The sequence below is a fragment of the Cryptotermes secundus genome, unplaced genomic scaffold (genome assembly GCF_002891405.2).
Source record: "Cryptotermes secundus unplaced genomic scaffold, Csec_1.0 scaffold586, whole genome shotgun sequence".
NCBI lineage: Eukaryota > Metazoa > Arthropoda > Insecta > Blattodea > Kalotermitidae > Cryptotermes > Cryptotermes secundus.
Window position 1 is genome coordinate 206,406 of NW_019725009.1, and position 21,672 is coordinate 228,077.

At 40.8% G+C, this 21,672-nt stretch overlaps 1 protein-coding gene across 2 annotated transcripts in view; it reads left to right on the top strand.

Moving 5' to 3' along the window:
- LOC111863206 (structural maintenance of chromosomes protein 4) overlaps positions 1-21,672 on the top strand; it is a 52,408-nt gene that overhangs the window by 26,579 nt on the left and 4,157 nt on the right. For both annotated transcript variants that reach the window (XM_023849305.2, XM_023849303.2), the window contains exons 16-19: positions 8,229-8,373; positions 11,130-11,303; positions 11,935-12,117; positions 18,019-18,251. In XM_023849305.2, coding sequence (XP_023705073.1) covers positions 8,229-8,373; positions 11,130-11,303; positions 11,935-12,117; positions 18,019-18,251 — 735 coding nt within the window. The remainder of the gene's footprint in view (positions 1-8,228; positions 8,374-11,129; positions 11,304-11,934; positions 12,118-18,018; positions 18,252-21,672) is intronic.

The following is a 21,672-nucleotide window of genomic DNA, read 5'->3' on the forward strand; positions in this document are numbered from 1 at the left end:
TGAAACAAACTGCCTTACTTTTAGTTGGATTAATTTTCATCTCATTTTCAACCGCCCATTTCCCAAGTCTGTTCAGATCTATCTGCAACTTTTCCTTATCATTATTATTTTTAATTTTCCTATATATTATACAGTCATCCGCGAATAGCCTAATAGTTGACTCAATATTTCTCCAAATATCATTAACGTAGGCGAGGAACAGTAGTGGGCCCAGCACACTTCCTTGCGGTACCCCTGACGTTGTTCTGACTTCCTCCGATAGTTGCCCTCCTACTCTGACTCTCTGCGTGCGGCCCAAAAGGAATTCCCTTATCCATATAACTACTCTTGAGTCCACTCCTGAGGCCGCAATTTTCGTAAGCAGACGATCATGACAAACTAAATCGAAGGCCTTCGAAAAATCTATTACAATTGTGTCTATTCTACTTCTGTTATCCAGTGAGTGTGCAATGTCTTGGTAGACCATGATTACTTGACTTTCACATGAATATCCCAGCCTGAAGCCATGCTGACCCTCAAATAACCAATCATTTTTATCCCATATTTTCCTCAGGTACGATGCTGTAACGTGTTCCATTTGCTTGCATACTACTGAGGTTAAACTGACGAGTCTATTTGTATTGTAGGAATTGTAACGTACCTGGTTTTACTTGTGATATTTGAGTTTCTCGTGGTAGCCACTATGAGGATTATCATCTTATGCCATGTTACAAGTTGTAATCTGATAGGTGTTTACCACTGTTTTAGAGGAATGTGGTGCAGCCATCTTCAGGGTAAAATAATAAGCTGAAGAACTGAAAAAAGAAATGTAAAACTAGAGACATTTTAGTAATTTGATAATCGCTTTGATGTATAAGTCATACTTCTAGTGTCCTAGTGACATTTTAATGATTTTAACATCATAAAGTATTAAGTTACATTTTTAGTGAGAAAAATATTCTAGATGTCATTTATATTGTTGCATTATTGACAGATGCTTTAATAATAAGGATAATGCTTCAATGCAGTGGGATGCTAAAATATAATATTACCTTTAAGATTTGAGGTTTTCACAGCAGTGACCATGAAGAAAGCAGTCTTCTGGGATGTGGCACCATGTAAATGTGGTGTTAACCGACGTTTCGGAGGAACATGTCGCCTCCATCTTCAGGGTAGAAGGAAAAATAAGAGAATCCGCAAGCGAAGAGACCGTGAGAACTGGTACAAGCAGACAGGTGTTGGAAATAAACACAGCTATGTGAGAGCAGTGAAGGAGGGGGGACAAGTCTATGGGAAATCAGTGGAGTGGGAGGGGTGAAGGGGTTGGGACAGAAGCAGGGTTTTATATGTGATATTGTGTCAGGGGAGAGAAAGGCAAGGTTAAAGGGAGTGCACTAACCCTTAAGGTGGGGGGTGGGGTGGGGTTGAGGGTTTGCTGTGTTAGTCAGTCATGGCCTGTGTAGCCTTGTGGATCTGGCGTCATGTCCCGGGGGGTTTTTAGGGAACAGATGAGAGATGACTTGCTGAGACAAAACCCCCGCTCTCTGTTCATATTTGCTGGATGGAGTTCAATCTCAATGGCTTCCCTAATGATTCGATCCATATATTGGGTCTTCATGGTGAGGATGGAGGTATTCTGAAGCTGAATGCTGTGTCCCAAATCGATGCTGTGTTCAGCTACAGCTGACTTGTCCGGATGTTTGAGACGGGTGTGCCGCTGATGCTCCTTCAGCCTCATGTTCACGAAGCAGCCCATCTGCCAAATACAGACCTTGCTGCACTCGCATGGGATACTGTATACACCCGGTGTCCTTAGTCTCAGGCTATCTTTGACTGGCCGGAGGAAACTGGATAATTTGTTTGGAGACAGACCCACTGATTTGATGTTGTGCTGGGACAGCACTCTGCTGATTCGGTTGAATGTAGTCCTGACATATGCAAAGAAGGCGACTGAGCCCCGTTTATCTTCAGGCCGGCTGATGTTGGCCTGATGGTAGAGAACTGTGTGGATCTGCCAGTTGTTGTATCCCATTCTTCCTGAATACATCCCCCAGGAGCACCCACTCTGCATGTAGGCTGTCTTGATCACAAAGAGCTCTAGCCCCATGCACCAGTGTGGAAAGTGCAGCTTGCTTGTTGGAAGGGTGGTGGTGGGATGCAGCGTTAACGTAGAGGTTTGTATGGGTGGATTTGTGGTACATTATGGCCCAGAGCACCATCAGGTCTCCTGTAAATATCTATATCCAGGAAGGGGAGGTGGCCCTCAGTTTCAGTCTCCATCATGAACTGAATGCAGTGGTGGATACTGTTTGAAGAAGTCCTTGAGCTTGTCGGCCCCATGTGGCCAGATGACAGAGGTGCCGTCCATGTAGTGAAACCACCAGCGGGCTTGTGTGGGGCAAAGTCAAGTGCCCTCTCCTCGAAGTCCTCCATATATAGGTTAGATGACCGGAGAAAGTGACCAGCCCATTACCACACCATCGGTTTGTTCATAGAACTGGCCATTGAAGTTGAAGTATGAGGTGGTCAGGACATGGCGGAAGAGTCTCAAGATGTCGTCCTAGCAGGTCCATTGTATCCTTTATAGGCACCCTGGTGAAGAGTGACACTACATCGAAACTGACCATTATGTTGTGGGGATCGACATGGAGAGAGCACAATGTGTGGACAAATTCCATGGAGTTACTTATGTGGTGTGGACCATTGCCAGTATATGTGCTCAGTAGGCCGGCCAGGCGATAGGTAGGAGAGCCAATGGTGCTCACAATTGCCCTTAGTGGAACGTCAGGCTTGTGGAGCTTCGGCAACCCGTAGAGTCTAGGTGGCCTGGAACCTTGAGGTCATAGCTGTTGGCAGACCTCAGCAATCGGGGACTTTTTCAGGAGAAGAACAGTCTTGCGCTCTGTGGTATTGGTAGGATCCTTCTTCAACTTCTTGTAGGCCTTATCCTCCAAGAGAGCGGCAATCTTTCAATTGTAGTCAGACGTATCCAGTACCATGGCCGCATTACCCTTGTCAGCTGGAAGGACGGTGAGCGCCTCATTGACTTCTAAGGACCGAAGGGCTCTTCTCTTGGCACCAGTCAGGTTGTCCTTGTGTCCTTGACTGTGGTCAGTCTGAGTGATGTGCCATTGGAAGAAGTGTCTTTCTCAGCCCTGAGCAAGGGCCTCAACTTTGCTGTGGCTCTGGAGTCTGTTCCCATTAAGGATATCCTGTGCGGGGTAGAGAAGGCAATAGTGGCCCTGCCTGTAGAGACTGCAGAGGAGATCTGACAGGAGACGGTCAGGATTTTGAAGAACTTCCGCAAACCCAAAGACAACTCACTGGTGCTGAGAGAAGAGCCCTTCGGTCCTTAAAAGCCAATGAGGCACTCACCGTCCTTCTGGCTGACAAGGGTAATGTGGCCATGGTACTGGATACGTCTGACTACAACCGAAAGATCGCTGCTCTCTTGGAGGATGATCTTCAGTTTGAAACTAAAACAAACCCACACAGGGTCATGTCAGTGGTTCATTCATTAGCTCTGCGTAATGAAATCGTTTATCACGGTACTAGTTTCGATCCTATTTACATTTAGATATGACTGTTTATGACCTGGTCAGCCAAATAGAGCCCAGCCTTGTTTTGAGAACTGAGGAGTAAATATTCATCTGTGCGCGCAGATGAGTGCGTCAAGAGCTTTCAAGGAAGTGTGATGTATTCAAGGATTGGTTTTCAGTAGCGAATTATAAGTTAGGAAATCAGTGTCGGATTGTCATATATTTCTTTATCAGTTAGAAAATCAGTGTCAGACTGTCATATATATCATTTTTATTTTGTATCTTGGAAGAGGTATAAAACCACTGAGGCAGTATTACTTTGTGAGTAAAAAGCATCATCGTCAGTGTGACTTTCGGTATCAGTGTCGGACTGGCACTCTTTTCGACTAGTATTATTATTAATTTGCATCACTATTTTGCGAGTATTACTAACAGGTGAGGAACAGTATGAACAAGAACATTAGAGACCTGTATAGAGGAATGAATGACTTTAAGAGGGGTTACCAACCTAGCAGTAACATAGTGAAGGATGAGAATGGTAATCTGTGTGCAGATTCCCACAACATTTTGAATAGTAGGAGGAACTGCTTCTCTCAGTTATTGAATGTACATAGGATCAGTGAGGTTAGGCAGACAGAAATCCCTACAGCAGAGCCGTTAGTACCTGATCCTAACCCTTTTGAGGTTTGAAAGTGCTGTTGCAAAATTAAAACAGTATAAATCACCAGATAGTGATCAAATTCCCGCAGAACTTATTCAAGCAGGTGGCGAAATATTATGTAAAGATCCACAATCTAATTACTTCTATTTGGCACAAGGAAACATTGCCTGATCAGTGGAAGGAGTCTATTATTGTACCAGTTCACAAGAAGGGTGATAAAACTGGCTGTAGTAATTATCGGGGGATATCACTGTTATCAACTCCATACAAAATTTAATCCAATATTCTTCTGTCAAGGTTAAGTCCATATATAGATGAAATTATTGGGGATCATCAGTGTGGGTTTCGATGTAACAGATCAACTACAGATCAGATCTTTTGCATTTGTCAGATATTGGAGAAAAAGTGGGAGTACAGTGATACAGTATATCAGCTATTCGTAAACTTCAGGAAAGCCTATGATTCAGTTCAGAGGGAAGTATTGTACAATATTCTGACAGAGTTTGGGGTACCCATGAAACTAGTTAGGCTGATTAAAATGTGTTTATATGAAACTTATAGTAAAGGCCGTACAGGTAAACATTTGTCTGATAGATTTCCTATCCAGAATGATCTAAAACAAGGAGATGCTTTATCGCCACTCCTTTTCAACTTTGCCTTAGAATATACAATTAGGAAGGTCCAGGGAAACCACTGAAATTAAATGGGACAATTCAGCTATTGGTCTATGCCGATAATGTGAATCTACTGTATGATAATATAGATACCATAAAGAAAAACACACAAACTTTAATTGACGCCAGTAAGGAGGTTGGTCTAGAAGTAAACACAGAGAAAACTAAGTATATGTTGCTGTCTCGTCACCAAAATGCAGGGCAGAATCATGAGATAAAGATAGGAAACATGTTTTGAATATGTGGCACAGTTCAGATATTTGGGAACAGTAATAACAGATTGAAACCTGATTCAGGAGGATATTAAGAGGAGATTGAACTCAGGTAATGCTTGCTGCCATTCAGTCCAGAGCCTTTTGTCTTCTCATCTGCTGTCCAAAAACAATAATTAGAATATACAAAACTATAATTTTACCTGTGCTTCTGTATGGGTGTGAAACTTGGTCTCTGACATTAAGGGAGGAACATAGACTGAGGGTGTTTGAGAAGAGGGTGTTGAGGAGAATATTTGGACCGAAGGGAGATGAAGTGACTGGCGGTTGGAGAAAACTGCAAAATTAGGAGCTTCATAACTTGTACTCTTCTCCAAGTATAATTAAAATGATCAAGTCAAGGAGGATGAGGTGGGCACGGCTTGTAGCATGAATGTGGGCGACGAATGCATATAGGATATTGGTTGGAAAGCCAGAAGGAACAAGACCACTGGGAAGACCAAGTTGTAGGTGGGTGAACAGTATTAAAATGGATCTTAGAGGGATAGGATGGAATGGTATGGATTGGATTGATCTGGCTCAGGATAGGGACTGCTGGAGAGCTTTTATGAGCATGGTAATAAACCTTTGTTTTCCATAAAATGCTGAGCCCTTCTTGAATAGCTGCAAAATTGGCTGCTTCTCAAGAAGGGATCAGCTCCATGAGTAAGTATGTAAGTACTAACCGGTGAGAGTGTCGCTTTTTCGGTCAACATAATGTGGCGTGTTTTGTGTGTCACGCTACAAATAAATTCACATAGGTCTCAAATTAAGTAGAACCTTTATTGTTCTTCACGCTTACACAATCACGAGTACAACTACTATTCACTGTGACACCTCAACTGTCTTCTGCGGCAGATGTCCCACGACACTCTACTTCGAAGGCTGGATAAAGGCTAACTTCTTAGACGGCTGCTATCCCAAGACTGACTGCTTCTCGTCGAAGCTGGGCTATTTATAACCTCGGCCGCTGCTAGGCAAATGAATCCTCTGTTATAGCAGTGGAAACGTTGCTTTGTTGGTTCCGTGTTTCCTACGCAATGACCCATTGTTATTGCGTTGTCTCTGTGGGAACGCTTCTCGTATTCGTCGTAACCGTGGAGATTCGGTGTTCTCTACACAACGGCTCACTGTTGGGATTACAGTGCCGCTATTGTTACTTCCTATGCAACGGTCTATTCTAGTGTTTCCATAGAAGCGTCTCTTCTGGATTCCAGACACATTACAATAATTTATTTGATTTAGCTGGAAGCCCCCCTCCCCAAGATGATTCTTCAATCGCACGAGGCGAATATCATTGCCAGAGGTGTTTCTGGGGGGAGGCCAATGTCATCTGTGTCCCAACTGAGTCAACTGGAGGTGAAAATTTCACAACACTGACCAATCAAAAGGAAACAAAGACGTTGTGTGTGTGTTAGCTAAATAAGAAAAGCAGGAGCATCCCTTTCTATTGTAAAAAGTATGATGTTGCACTGTGTGTTGTGGACTGCTTCGAGAAGTGGCACATGCGCGTCACAGTGTGAGGTATCATAAACTGTGAATTGACGCAGTTCAAACTCGCATACAGTGCGACAAAATATTATTGTATATATTGTGATTGTATTTACAAAATCACCATGTCTCAAGGTTGAAGAGAAAACTATGTGTAAGTTGTTTGGAATTTCATAACATATATAATAAAGATTATATTTTCCATCTCATGACAAAATAATCACAGTTAATTATCATTTGTAAAAATTGCTATTTTGTGTATTTGTACAACATTTTATTGTCTTTCGGGATGTTTTTATTGTGTACTTCTATGTTGCATAGAATGGAAAATTGTGTTTTTTTCTGAAAGTCTGTAATGTTAAAGATTTAGGGCCATTTAACTTCCAGCCACAGAGGGTTGCCGGCAGTTTAAATATTCATATGTTAAAGGTTAAGCTGGACAGTGGTTTTTGAATGGCATTCACGTTTCAAGTCTGGTCAAGTGTCAGTTGAGATGACAAACGTTCAGGGTGACCAAGCACCAGCAAAACAACAGAAAATGTTGAAATGTTTGAGAACTCATCCACTAAAACTGTCCATGAGCTCGCAGTCACCACTGGGCTCAGTTAATGGAGTTTGCCAGGAGATCTTAACAGAAAATTTGAAGATGCACCACATTTCCACAAAGTTTGTTCCCTGACTCTTGACAAATGACCAAAAGCAGTGGCGTGTAAACATGTGTCTTGAGCTACGCGAGAAGGCTAACAAGGACCCAACTTTTATCTCTAGGATCGTAACAGGTAACGAAAGTTGGATTTATGATCATGGTCCAGAAACAAAGTAACAATCATCGCAGTGGGAGAGCACACAATCACCAAGAGCAAAAAGAAAGCGCTGCAGGTCCGGAGTTCAACAAAGGGCATACTCTCTTTTTCTTCATGAAGGGGATTTTTCACCTTGAATTTTTTCCTCCTAACACTGCAGTGGACTCTACTTTGCTATGTCATTTTGAGATGCTTAGAAAAAATGTGCTATGAGAAAGACCGAAACTTTGGTGCAACCACAACTGCCTCCTTCATCACGACAATGTGCCTGTCCACACATCACTAAAAACCAGAGAGTTTCTGACTAACAACAACATGGTTATCATTCCTCATCCTCCCTAATTGCCAGACTTAACCCACTGTGATTTTGCTTTATTTCCCAAATTGAAAATGAAACTGAAGGGAAGATGTTCTGAAACAGTGGCTGACATCCAAAGGGAATCACAAGTGATACTCAACATCATTAAGAAAAATGACTTCCAAAGAGCTTTTGAGGCATGGAGAAAATAATGGGATCATTGTATATGTTCCCAAGGAGACTATTTTGAAGGAGATGGCAGTGAGAATTGAGTAACTTAAGCCAGAATTTATTTTTTTACATAGTCCGGGAACTTTCCGATAGCAACTCAGATGTATGTATATGTATGTACTCATATAAAAAGAATGCAGTCTGAATTAATATAGTTTTATTGTATTCAGATCAACTTCTGGGTCTGGCTTTTTCTGCTGAGATTTCTGTGCTCAGATGCTGTGCTGATACTTCTCAGTCTTGTTCAGGAGTGCGTGTAAATGTATTTGTAAGGCTTATTTGTACATGGATTTTGTTATAGGAATGCAGAGAAGTCAAGTGAGAAAATAGGAAACATGATACAAGAGATATCGGATTGTGAGAAGAAGATGTTGGACATGCAGAAGGAACAAGAGAAGATTGAGTCAGATGGGAAGGTTATACTGGATGAACTGAAGACTATCTCGGTAGGATTTAATTTCATGAAATATATAAAGGAAACCACAGTGCTGAAATGCACATGGTATGAGGCTAACCCCTTCCTGCATAAAGATTTCTGGCTTCTGGGATGTAACACCATGTAGTCCATTGAAAGTCAACACTTGTTTGAGAGGAACATGTCACCTCCATCATCAGGGTTGAAGAATAAGCCAAACAAGGTACCAGGGTGATGCAGGTAGCAAGCAGCTCTTGATAACTGCTGCTGTGAGAACCTCAAATCCTATCTTCCTGCATAATTTTTGTGGTTTATTCCATGTTACTTCTTCAGAGCATGCTATTCTTTTCCACCAATGTGTGTGTGCACACTGGTTTTTGTAAATTAACACATATTTTTGTACTTACCCCTGCCTGCAGGCAGTCAGTTTCAGCATCATGCTTGAAGTGTGTTTTTAAAGGTCCAGGTATAATTAATTCTCATCCTGTAAACCTATTTTATCTTGAAGAAAGCAGTCTTTTGGGATTTGGCACCGTGTATATGTGGTGTTAACCGACGTTTCGGAGGAACGTATCGCCTCCATCTTCAGGGTAGAAGAAANTATCTTCTCAGATAAACTGTGCTGTGATGTTTCCTTTAATTCTTACATTCTATAACAGGTGAAAATGTGATTTACCCCATAATTTTCTTGTGTTACATATTACAGTTTCAAAGCATAATAATTCTTCTAGGCATTATTTTTAAGTGCATTTATATATTTTCTCAGTGAAGAAAGATTTAAAAGAAATGGTATAGTCAAAACACTTACTTTGTGCCCTGAAATGTGATGTTTGTTATGGACCACTTTCCATATCATCAGAATGAACTATTTGCAATCAAACATATTCGGAAAAAATGTAAAATATACTTCCACATTTTCAGAGAGCATCCAGTGGCAAAATGCCTATGTTTCTGATCTCTGACATTGCAGCCTAGTACGTCTAATGACAGTGTATATTAACCTTCTGGCGAGTTTTGTTAGATTGTGTCATCACTTAAACTGAGTACGTTGCAGTCTTTATGACCGTTATTTTCAAATCCCCAGGCTTTTTGAATTCACTCAGCCATTCTTTCTTGCTGCCCAGACAGTTCTGCAAACTTATTTCTTTCTTTTGCGAAGAATGTTTATCAGCCACATAGACATGAAGAAGCTGCTGAACAACATGTGCTATTTCTTGAAGTATTCCTCACTCATTTCAAAGTGAACTTTCTCCCTTGAAAGAAGAGTATTTTGTTCTTTATGGCTCATTTGGTGTAGTGGTGGTCTACGGACTGCACAGTCGGGGTTCGTTTCCAGGCAAGGATAAGATTTTTCTCTTGTCCGTAGCTTCCAGGTTGGCTCTGGGGTACATCCTGCCTCGTATCCAGTGGGTACAATGGGCAGTTTCCCCAAGAATAAAGTGGCTGGGGCATGAAGCTGACCACTTACCTCCATCTAGTGCCAAGGGCAAGAATTGTGGAGCTCTAGCCCTTCTTGCCTGTACATCTTCATGGTGTGGTGTTTGCTTCATTTATCACAGGGACAGCTTTATCTCACCCCCTTCCTTTTCACTTTATTAAATAGACCATACTCACAACATTTTCTGAGGTCTTGAACCTTACTTTTGTTGTTTTCCCAGGAAAGGATAACTCTTTGAAAACAGAAGTTCAGTTAAAGAATATTTAGAAGATATTCCCTACCTCACAGAAAACACACTATCTCCATTTCAAAATCAGTTAATGTTGTTTTTGGAAATAATCATTGTTTATTCATAGAATCATGTAAAAGTGTTATATGAGGCTATAATAAATGATTTAGGTGGTAATAAATTAGTGTATTTTTTAATCTATTACAGATACAAATGTGAAATAGCTTGAAAACAAAAAGGAAATTCGCTAAGATATTATTAGTAGCATTGTAATATATCAGTCACGAGTGGTGCTCCAATCACTATCAAAGCAGAATTCTCTTTCCAGTGCAAAAGATAAGATGAGCAGGACTCATTTCTTGGCCCCAAGATCCCTGTACCTTACTCCATGCAGATATACCAACACTGATGGTCATATTTGTGATGTACAAAGGAAGAATTCGGCTAGCGCATTGATGACCACTTGGGTTTGTCACACAAAGAAACAGGAACTTTTCTCCTGCCAGAACAGCCTCTCTCTTGTCCAGTGTGTAGTGGGGGCTGTTTCTTGGAGTTCTATGAGGCAAGGGAAGTTTGAAGCAGACCTGTCACCTTCATCCAGTACTAAGGTCTATAGCTTTGTATCCATACCCATCTTCGTGCTTAATCATAGGGGAAACCTTTAAGCTCGTTATTTCATGTAGAGTACTTATTCTGTCTTGAAATACTACATTTAGGAACTGACTGTAGCCTACACATATTCAAAATTTAGTATTTATATGTGGTAAATAAAACAAATCCATGACATTTCGTGTAGATTCTAAAAGGTTCTGATGATAGTGTATCACTTGGGATTACAGAGTTTTTGGACCAGGGATTGAGGTTAGCTCTTTCTAACAAACAGAGTAGTAAAAACAGTAGTTTCTCAAATGTTGTGTTCTTTAAAATACTGAACGATGGACAAAGTCCAAAAACCCGGTAATCCTGAGTATTATTTTACATAATTGTCATACTGAATGCATGAGCCCATGCATTGTATCGTATTGAAGGGTATGCAAATGTATGTGTCTAGTTAACATTATCTTTTTGTATAGACATGTTGAAAATGGAATTATATATCTTTGTGATTATCCTTGTGCAGGACTCCGTGGTATCAGAGGAAGAAAATATGGAGAGCCTGAAAGAAGAGGTTGCTGAAATCCAAAAGAAGGAAAACAAACTGAAAGCAGAGAAATTAGAGGTTGACCAGAAAATTGACAGCATTAATAAAGACATCCATGAGAATAAGATGAAGATACCTGCACTCAGAAAACAGGTGAGAAATGGTTTCAATCTATAAAACAATCTGGTTGGTCCCTGAGTAGTTGTATTTCTTTTGTTGATTTGTCATTGAGAAGGAATGAGTTTCTAGATTTATGTAAATTTACACATGTAGCATTGATTATGTAACATTATTTAGGATCATTGTCAGTCCTTGTCTATTTTATAGTCTATAATGCAACAAATTAATAATATTAATTCACATTTAATTCATACAATGATTGTTAAATGTATAAAATGTTATTAAATTATTAAAATATATATATACGTATGTTGTTATGCTTGTTATGTTGTCTGCTTAAGTCAATGTTGACTCTTGTCATTATTTCAATTCCAAATGTAAGCAGAATGTGGTGGGGCTCTATCTCCACAACGTATTTTAGGTTATGAAAGCATGATGATTTCCGTATCGACAGTGCAGATGGACCTCCCCAATTTGTGATGCAGTAGAGTGCTATTAAAACATGGAATTAAGGATGACTGTTGAAGAGACTGATGGCAGAACAGGTCAACAGATAACTCAACTTCCTAATTATTTGATGATGATGTCTTTCAGCTTGATATAGCCTTCTTTGATTCTGTTTTTCTCTATTCTCTGAATATATGCAAATTTACTTTGTTTGCAGTTAAATGCATTGCATCTTCAGGAGATCCCTGGTGAAGAGTGTGTAGGGGAACTAAAGCAGCTAACAAAGGAAGAGCTGAAACAACTAGACATTAAAGAGCTGCAGTACAAAGTGAGTTTACTTGAGGACAAGTTGAGAGCCAGCCACCCAAACCTGGCAGTCATCAGGGAATACAAAGAGAAGGTGATTATGTTTGTAACATCACACGAACTGTTGTACTCACAGTGAACTATTAATTATAATCTAAAGAAAGACAGTAATCAATAGTGTCAGTGAAATCTGAAGTTTTGTTTTGCTCATGCTTTAAGTACATCATATCAAAGACTACAATCCAATGACATGATTAACCTTTATGAGCCGAAAGACACTGTATGGGGACCTTTAAAGTAAAGCCGAGTGGCCGAACGACACCGTATGGTGACGCGCAGTCCACGCGTGCGCACACAGTGTTTTAAAATCTAATTTTAAGATAGAAATTCTTGTTCTACTTACATTATTTTTGGACACCAGCTTTATAAGTAGACTGTCTTCCCTCCTGCATCATCTAACTGAATGTTGCATGTAACCGAATGCAGAGTCCAACGTTGCAATTCATGCACTTTGTCCGTATGTAACTCTGTTTTCCACGCGAAGCGCACACGCGCAACACCAGTCTCATATTAGCAGGAAGTAGGCCAGTGATGGCGAGTGGTCTCCTCTATTCGTAACGCTTATAAAACATTGCAATTTCAACTATGCACCATGGCCCCATTTTGCATGGATTAACCTTTAAGAGCTGAAAGACACCGTATGGGGACCTTTAAATTATGTCGAGATGGCCGAAAGACACCGTATGGTGACTCGCAGGCCGCGCGTGCACACAGTGTTTTAAAATCTAATTTTAAGATAGAAATTCTTGTTCTACTTACATTATTTTTGGACACCAGCTTTATAAGTAGACTGTCTTCCCTCCTGCATCATCTGACTGAATGTTGCATGTCACTGAATGCAGAGTCCGACGTCGCAATTCATGCACTTTGTCCGTAATTAACGGACGCGAAGCACGTACACACAATTTTATTCTTGTATTAGCAGGAAGTAAGCCAGTGATGGCGAGTGGTGTCCTCTATTCATAACGCTTATAAAACATTGCAATTTCAACTATGCACCATGGCCCCTTTTCGCATTGACGAAATCGAAATTGAGAGGCCGCTCGTAAATCACACCATTCAGAATGTGTTACAGTTTATTCTGAAGGGACCTGGAAGCAAGCGGAATGAGGTGATATTCCAAGAACTACCTCTGTGTGGATAGTCCGACATACGTGAATAAACAAACAGAGATTCATAAGGCAATGTAGGATAAGAACTCCCCGCCACTCGGGTATAGAGGAAGCCTAGTGACGGCAGAATGTGCAGTACGTAAACATCTTCTCCTATTGCCAGATAAAAAACAGACAGTGCATCAGCACCATGCATTTATACTGCAGAGATGTATTGTGCAGAAGCTTTATGCATTTTTGTGGACAGACGCTCAAAATTGGGGAAAAATTTTTTTTGGAATCAATGTAACAATTTTTACATATTCTAAAATATGTAAATTACAGTATCTGATTCTGTATACTTTCTAGATAAAAGTAGCGTTTATTTCGTTCATCACAAAAATTGTAGAAATCCCAGGATTTTGAGTAACATGATTACAATTTTTATTACACTACAATGACGGGCATTTAAATTAACTCCGTCCCGCTGCCACTACCAGAATTTAAATGACCCGTCCCATAAAGGTTAAGCCGAAATTGAGAGGCCGCTCGTAAATCACACCATTCAGAATGCGCTACAGTCGATTCTGAAGGGACGAGGACGCAAGGGGCATTGAGGTGATATTCCAAGAACAGTACCTCTGTGTGTTTAGTCTGACATATAAACAGACAGAGTTTCATAAGGACAAAGTAGGATAAGAAACATAAACTTCCTCTCCTCTTGCAAGATAAAATATAGACAGTGTGTCAGCAGCATGCATTTATACTGCAGAAACGTTTTGTGCAGAAGCTTTATGCATTTTTGTGAACAGACGCTCAAAATTGGGGAAAATTTTTTTTGGAATCAATGTAACAATTTTTACAGATTCTAAAATCTGTAAATTACAATATCTGATTCTATATTCTTTCTAAATAAAAGTAGCGTTTATTTCGTTCGTTTATCACAAAAATTGTAGAAATCACAGCATTTTGAGTAACATGATTACAATTTTTATTACTCTACAATGACGGGCATTTAAATTAACTCCGGCCTGCAGCCATTACCGGAATTTAAATGGCCCAGCTGATAAAGGTTAAGGAAGACGAATTGGAAAGGAAGTAGTCATACATATTTCAAATAGCATTATGATGTAGGAGTTCATCACTCAATATATCTGGTATCTGGCACAAGATGTGAATCGGAAACTCACGAATATAAAGCTGTACTAGTCACTACATCATAATGTTTTCTGTAAGGTACATCTTCCTTTGTACCATCAAAATGCTGTAAAACTTATGCAGAGTTGTTCTTTTATACTGAAATTAGCCTTGGGTGTGTCAGGTGCATACTGTATAATGAATATGGTACTGAAGTCTAAATATTGCACTAGTAGTCAATGCTAGAATGCCCTAGCATGTGCTGTGAGGCAGCTGTAGTGCAAAATCTGTTCTCTTCAAAATTATGTTGCATGTATAGAAAGGTGGCAGTCATTGAATGATGTAAAACTATTTGTACTGAATTTATTGCTTCTCAGTTGACACAGTCCTGGTATACACACACACTGGAGTGTGTGTCCTGGAGGCACACTATATGTTTGCAAATACTACATGCTTCAGGTTATTGTGGCCGTCACTAGTTACACCGAGCCTTTACAATCATCCTTACTTGTATCTGCTCTTATCAGATCATGGGGAGAATCCCATGCTAAACAAGAACGCACATTTACAAACAACATCTAACTTAATTTTAATTCCAAATGGAATATTGTAGTGGATTTGATCAAGGCATTGCCAAGCATCAGCTCTGTAAACACCATCCTTTGCTAGGTCACACAACAATGGAGGGGGCCATGTTTTCTATGCCCACTGTGACGTCACAACAGTGGATAGTGATCCAGTGACATGTGTTTACTGTTGGTGGCTGTCTGTTCCTCAGCCATAGTATAAGTGAACAGAATTCCTGAGCCGACATGAGTAGTAGCAGTGGCAGCAGGCTAGTGCATATAGACTGAAGAGATTAGCGTGCAGTGTTTGTACATTGAGTAAAACAGCAATAGTGTAATAATTAATTGTACTTACAAACTGTAAGTATCCAGTAAATACAGTTATCAATCCAAACCCGTGTCTTAGTCACTCATACACATTACAATATTTTAATATTTTAAAAATATTAAAATTTTAGTATTTAATACGAGTACTTGAGGTGGAATGAAAATAGAACCGGGATGCCATCCCGCCGCATCCTGCCCCACCTCAAGCCCTGGGTATTGTACATTGCATTTACTGCCAAAGAAGTAACAGGATGCTTTTAAGCCATTTAGAAAAGAACCGGGATGCCATCCCACCCCACCTCAAGCACTGTTTAATACATTTCATAACATAAAGGTGTTACATAAACAACCTGTACAGCGCACTCCCAGTGTGTAAACACTGGCCAATGTAGTGAGGTATAGCAGATGGATGGAAGGGTGACAGTAGAGGCTGAATGTATTAAATGAGACCAAAACATGCAGTACATGAAAATGTGTGGTGTGTCAGCTGAGTAATTATAAACATTATCTTGGACAGTATGGTACTACAGTATAATTAGTTACTATAGGATTCTGACGATGGTGTATAACACACAGAGATATTGGGTTTTCGGACTTTATCCATCGTCCTGGTTTTAAGATAACTAAGAAAAACACTACGTTTTGGAAACTGTGGTTTTGTGAATGCTGAAGAACCATGTATATACTGAAACAAATTTCCTCACTAATCACTGAAACCTTGTTGTCCAAAGCCTTCTGAAGACATGACATTGTCATAATTTGACATATTCAAGGGCTGACCATGTCACAGCAAGATACATTTCTAATATTTCTGAAAATCAAATGGAAGCTTTGTTATATTCATATTCTGTGTGGTCAGATCATTTGGTAAGTTGTTCCTTGGGTTATGGTAATACAATAACTGTGGTAGGGTAACTTCTTTTATTAAAGTGTAGGAGGGAAATAGGTGGTGGACTAATTCAACCTTTTGATTCTTACAGTTTTTGCCGCTGGCAGATGCTGAGGTTTTGTCTCTCCCTTCAATTTCATTTAATAAAATCATCAAGTTTATCACAGTCTGCATCTTAACCCCTCAGCGCCGGAGGCAGTTCAATCGTTTTTCCACTCCAATGCCTGCGGCTATTTAAATAATTAATTCGGAGAATGCAGTACTTAACTTAAAATGTAATAAATGGGGAAATACTGGAGTTTTGTTTTTCAGATTTTCACACAACGTCCAGAGAAGTATATAGAATTAGAGTATTGATCCACACTACTATAAAATTATTTTTGGGCCAGTAAGCATATAAAAATTATGAACAATAGTATCGTATTACCTTAAAAATTCAGCTGTGTATGGTAGTTGCGGAAACACTCAATGCTGCCCTCATTTCCAACAGCTTCAATCAAGGCACGATCATCTAACTCGTTTTCAGTGTCAAAATCCGAATCTGACAGACTTTGTTCGGAATCACTTTCAAGCAAACGCTGTAAGTCCTCGTCACTCAAGACAGCTGAACGCCTCTTGCTTATCCCAGCCATGGCTGCTACATGCAAACTGCATTAGCTATGTGGAACAAAGGGAACCTCAAGGAATGCAAACAAGGCATTTGTTTATCATATCCAACAGCAATCATATCAGAGGTCAATATCACGTATCTTTCTTGTTAGGTTTTCTGCACATTTCTCATTCCATTCAAGAGGCAGCACTCGTCACTGGCTGAATGGAAATCGATTTTTTCTTCGACCAACACGCAGAGAGATCACAGACTTTGCTTCGACCAACACGCAAGGAGATCACAGACTATAAACCTAGCATATATAGTTCTTAACTACTCCAAGAGGTGGAGACAGATATGTACAGCAATACTGCACCCTAGATGGCGAGCTACAAAACTTCTTCAGAGACTTCAAATGGGGGTGGGGGGAACCCACGAAATTCAAAGTGGGATAATAAATATATGAAATGATAGACAGAAATTTCCTCCTTAATTTCGTAGCAAAATTATTACTTTACATGAAAAGCAGCACAAGATGCACGACAACATCGCCCAATGAGATGTGGTATTTAAATGCCAACGTGCGATGTACGTCGCCCAGCACTGAAAGGTTAATCACATAATTTCAGCTTGATGAGAACTTGAAACAGTTTTCTGGTAGTAATATTCCTCTTTGTCAAGCTGTGAATATTAATTTATTTCTTTTCATTTTGGAGGTGGGGACACCTAGTAGCGTAGTTGGTTGAGGCAGTATGCTATAAGCCGGAAGGTCGTGGGTATGATTCCTGATGAGGTCATTAAACTTTTATAATTTACCTAATCCTTCCAGTCGCACTATATCCCTGGGGTTGACTCAGCCTCTAACAGAAATGAGTACCAGAAGATTCCTGAGAGGTAAAGGGAGGCAGGCTCGTAGGGCTGACAACTTCACAATGATCTGAGAGGCAATTGTCTAGAAGATGTGGAAGCCTCAGCCTGTCACACCCCCTTGGGCCTTCATGGCCTGTTACAGGGACAGCTTTACCTTTTTAATTTTTTTATTTTTTAGCTGGAAAATCCGAAGAGTTTAAAATGTATCATTACTTCTCCCAAATAATCAAAGCTAGCAGCTTGTGATAAATGTTCTAATACCAGGTGGTATATGCTTCCCATGTAAAACAAAATTAGAAAATGCATATGCACATAGATGCATATTCATCTGGTTATAAGATACTAGCTCGACATTTGCAGGAAGTGACAGAGAAATGTCAGTCAGCTGACCACTCAAATGTGTAGAAATAGAAGAATTACCTTTTTATTGAAGGTATACAGTATACTTCATTCTTATTCTCTGCAGGAGAATTTGTACCTCCAGCGAGTATCCGAACTGGAAATAAGCACTGAGAGGCGTAATGAGATGCGGAAGAACTTTGATATGGTGCGCAAGAATCGTTTCACTGAGTTTATGCGTGGCTTTTCCACTATAACATCCAAACTGAAGGAGATGTATCAGATGATCACACTAGGTGGAGATGCAGAATTAGAGCTTGTGGATTCATTAGATCCCTTCAGTGAAGGAATCAACTTCAGGTCAGCTTGTGTTATAGATCTGTCTTCCACAATTTCTGGTATGTTAAATGCATCTATAGCATTTGTAATCAGTCTTCAGGCAGATGACTGAACAAATATTAAAAGCACTTACTGTTTATGTGGTGGATTTTAGGTTTCTCAGTCGTCTATATGAGTTTGAGTACCTTTCATATATCTAGTAGCATTTATAACACATTGGTATAATCATTTCTCGTATCATATAACCTTCATCATCATTTACAAGTTTTAAATAGTCATCACATTATTTTGTATTTTCCTAAAATGTTATCATACCCACTTGCCTGAGGAGTTTTTACAGCTGAGGTGTAACCTGCCCTGGATGCTGCTAGGTGGTTCAAATATGACCGGGACTGATTTTTTTGTAAACAAGCCGCACTGCGCAGCAGCTGTGTGACCTTGAGAGATTGTAGCCACAACCTCCACTCTCCCTCCTGTTAGGATTAGAACCTGATCAGTGCTGTCTGGGAGTTGCTAGAGGGATGAACGTACAGAAGATACCGCGGAGCGTGGAACAACGCATTGTGATCAAATTCCTCGTTTGAGAAAACGTCCCGTGTGCTGAAATTCACCACAGACTCCAACAACAGTATGGGGAAGAGTGTCTCTCACGGACCCGTGTGTTTGAGTGGTGTAAGTGCTTCAGAGAGGGCAGAGAGCGCGTGGAGAATGAACTGCATGATCATTGGCCGCGAACATCCGTCACCAAGCCAAACATTGACCGTTCAGACGCACTTATTCGTGAGAATATGCGCATCACTATCAAGAAACTTGGAGCAATGCTGTCCATCAGTGTTGGTAGTGTAGAAGACATCATGAAATACCACCTGCACTATCACAAGGTGAATGCACGGTGGGTACCACACACTTTGATGGACGTGAACAAAATGGTGCACATGCAAGTTGCCAGTCGTCTCCTACAGCAGTTTGAAGATGAAGGTGATGCATTTTGGAAGTCTGTAGTGACCACCGATGAAACGTGGGTGCCCTACTTCATTCCGGAGTCCCAGCAGTCATCACACGAGTGGCGGCATACCAGTTCTCCCAAACCCAAGAGAGCACAGAGGAGCCATTCAGCAGGAAAAGTGATGGCAACGTTCTTCTGGGACTGGCAGGGAGTTATCCATGTAGACTTTCTGACAGATGCCAGAACAGTCAATGCAGCTTATTACTCAGACCTCCTGGCAACAGACATGAAGGAAAAGATCCGATCCAAGTGGAAGACAGGTGGAAAGCGGGTAACCTTCCTTCAAAACAATGCACGCCCTCATATGGCCAAAACAACAATGGAAACCCTTCGGAAATTGAAATGGAACCTTCTGACACATCCGCCGTACAGTCCCGATTTGGCCCCAATTGATTTCTACCTGTTCAGAAGGCTCAAATCAGACTTGCAAGGCATGTGGTTTGTGGACAACGACACCGTCATCCAGACTGTTTCGGGAGTGGATACGCCACTAACCACAAGTCTTTTTTGGGGGGGGGGGGCACCAGGATGCTTCCAGAATGTTGGAAAAAATGTGTTGACACCAGAGGGGAGTACGTTGAAGACTGACATGTGCAAGTAAGTGTTTGGCAATTATGTTTTTTTTTTAATCAGTCCCGGTCATATTTGAACTACCTTGTATTTTCTTCTTCTGTGTAATTCTAAATACTTCACAATGCAAAATCTTCAATATTTAAAATATTTTATAATTATTCTATGGTACACTAATATATTGTACATGCATGTGTCAAGATTTTGATCTATTGAAGTCACCCCTAGACCCCAAATAAAAGAAGAAGAAGTGCCCATATTTTCAGACATACTCTTTTAAACTACTCTGTCATTTTACGTAAACTCGAATCTGATCAAATGCTATGGAAACAAATTGGATAGATGAAATGTATTAAGTTAAGTGTGTTGCATAGTGCTACAATCTAGACAAGGAAGTCCCAACGGTTGCATTTGTAGAAGTTCCAGCTCTAGCTTATCATACCCCTAGTTACACACTGTTGATATCACAGTATGTAATGGAACATCATAACTGTTATGTTATTGGAAATAGACTTGAAAGGATTCTGATGATGGTGTATGCTGTACAGAAATATTAGGCTTATTTTGGACTCTATTCATTGTCTGGTATATATATTGCTACGTGTTGGGTATATAACGCGACAAATAACTTCATGCCGTATTGGGTATAGCGAATTTTATTTCACACTCCCTCTTACAATCACACCAATTTACAATATCACAACTACTGCTGGCTAACTTGTAACTGCTCACTGCTGGCTATATTCCAACCCAACTTGTATCATAGGCTGCTACCTTGAGAACTCACTTCTGCGGCTGATACACTTTAACTGTCTCTGGGGATGGCTACACTTTAACTGTCTTCATAGGCTGCTACACATTAAACTGTGTCACTCCTGATCACACACTAACTGACTTCGTAGGCAGTGTAGTTCTCTTATAAACCCTCAGCCGGACAACAGGAAACGTCTCGCTTCCTTGTTGCCTAGCCATTTACCGATAGCCTAGCAATGCTGCCGGGAGTTGTGTACGGCTACATAGCAACTGCGGCGTCCTGTGTTACGTCACTGCTGTTTACTTGCTTTGCCTAGCAACCGCTGAGCTTGGACTCGGCTCATTTCAGCTCCGCTCAGCACGTCACGGCTGGCAGGGACGGAGGGGCGTCATCCATAGCGCAACACGTCACACTGCTCCCTCCTTAAGGCTGTTCGTCCTGAATAGTGTAACGGTGCACCCCCGTTCCTTTTCTTCCAAGGATGTGCTTGGTGGGTCTCCTCTTGTTTCAGCTACTCCTCGCAGCGACTATTATCCGGCCGTTACAACCACTCTCCTCTTAAGACCAGCTCATCTCAAGCAGTTTCCTTTTAACTTGCCTAGAAGATCCAGTTGTATTACATTCACTCCTTCACTTTCATTCTTTCCTCTTTCACTCTAGCTAAGGAGGCCGGTGTTTCTGCTACCGGTTCCTCCTATACCAGCCTTCTTCTTTTTTTCTTTCTGGAGGGGATCGACCCCTCCAGAGTGTCCATTTTCTTATATTCCGTAACCCGTTGGAAGTACTGACTACTTGTTTCGTGAACTTTCCTCTGAAAACCACACTGACGATCTTCTCACTCAGGCATAGCAGTTCCTCTACGTCTTGGTTCCTTATGCTCTCACTGCATTTTGGTTGCGGCTGACGCCTCCTCCCGGACGTCTGTCCTGTCACGATTCCCTTCCTTCCTTTCCAGGATCTCCCTTGCGCCGTGTCACACCTGCACGACTAGTCATATTTCTGTTGGCAGCCAATTCATGCCACGGTCCGCAATTTCCTTGGGTCGTAGATTTCTTGAAGATGTTACTCATGTGCCATGCCACTGTTGCACGGCGGGACACCTTCCTGCAGGC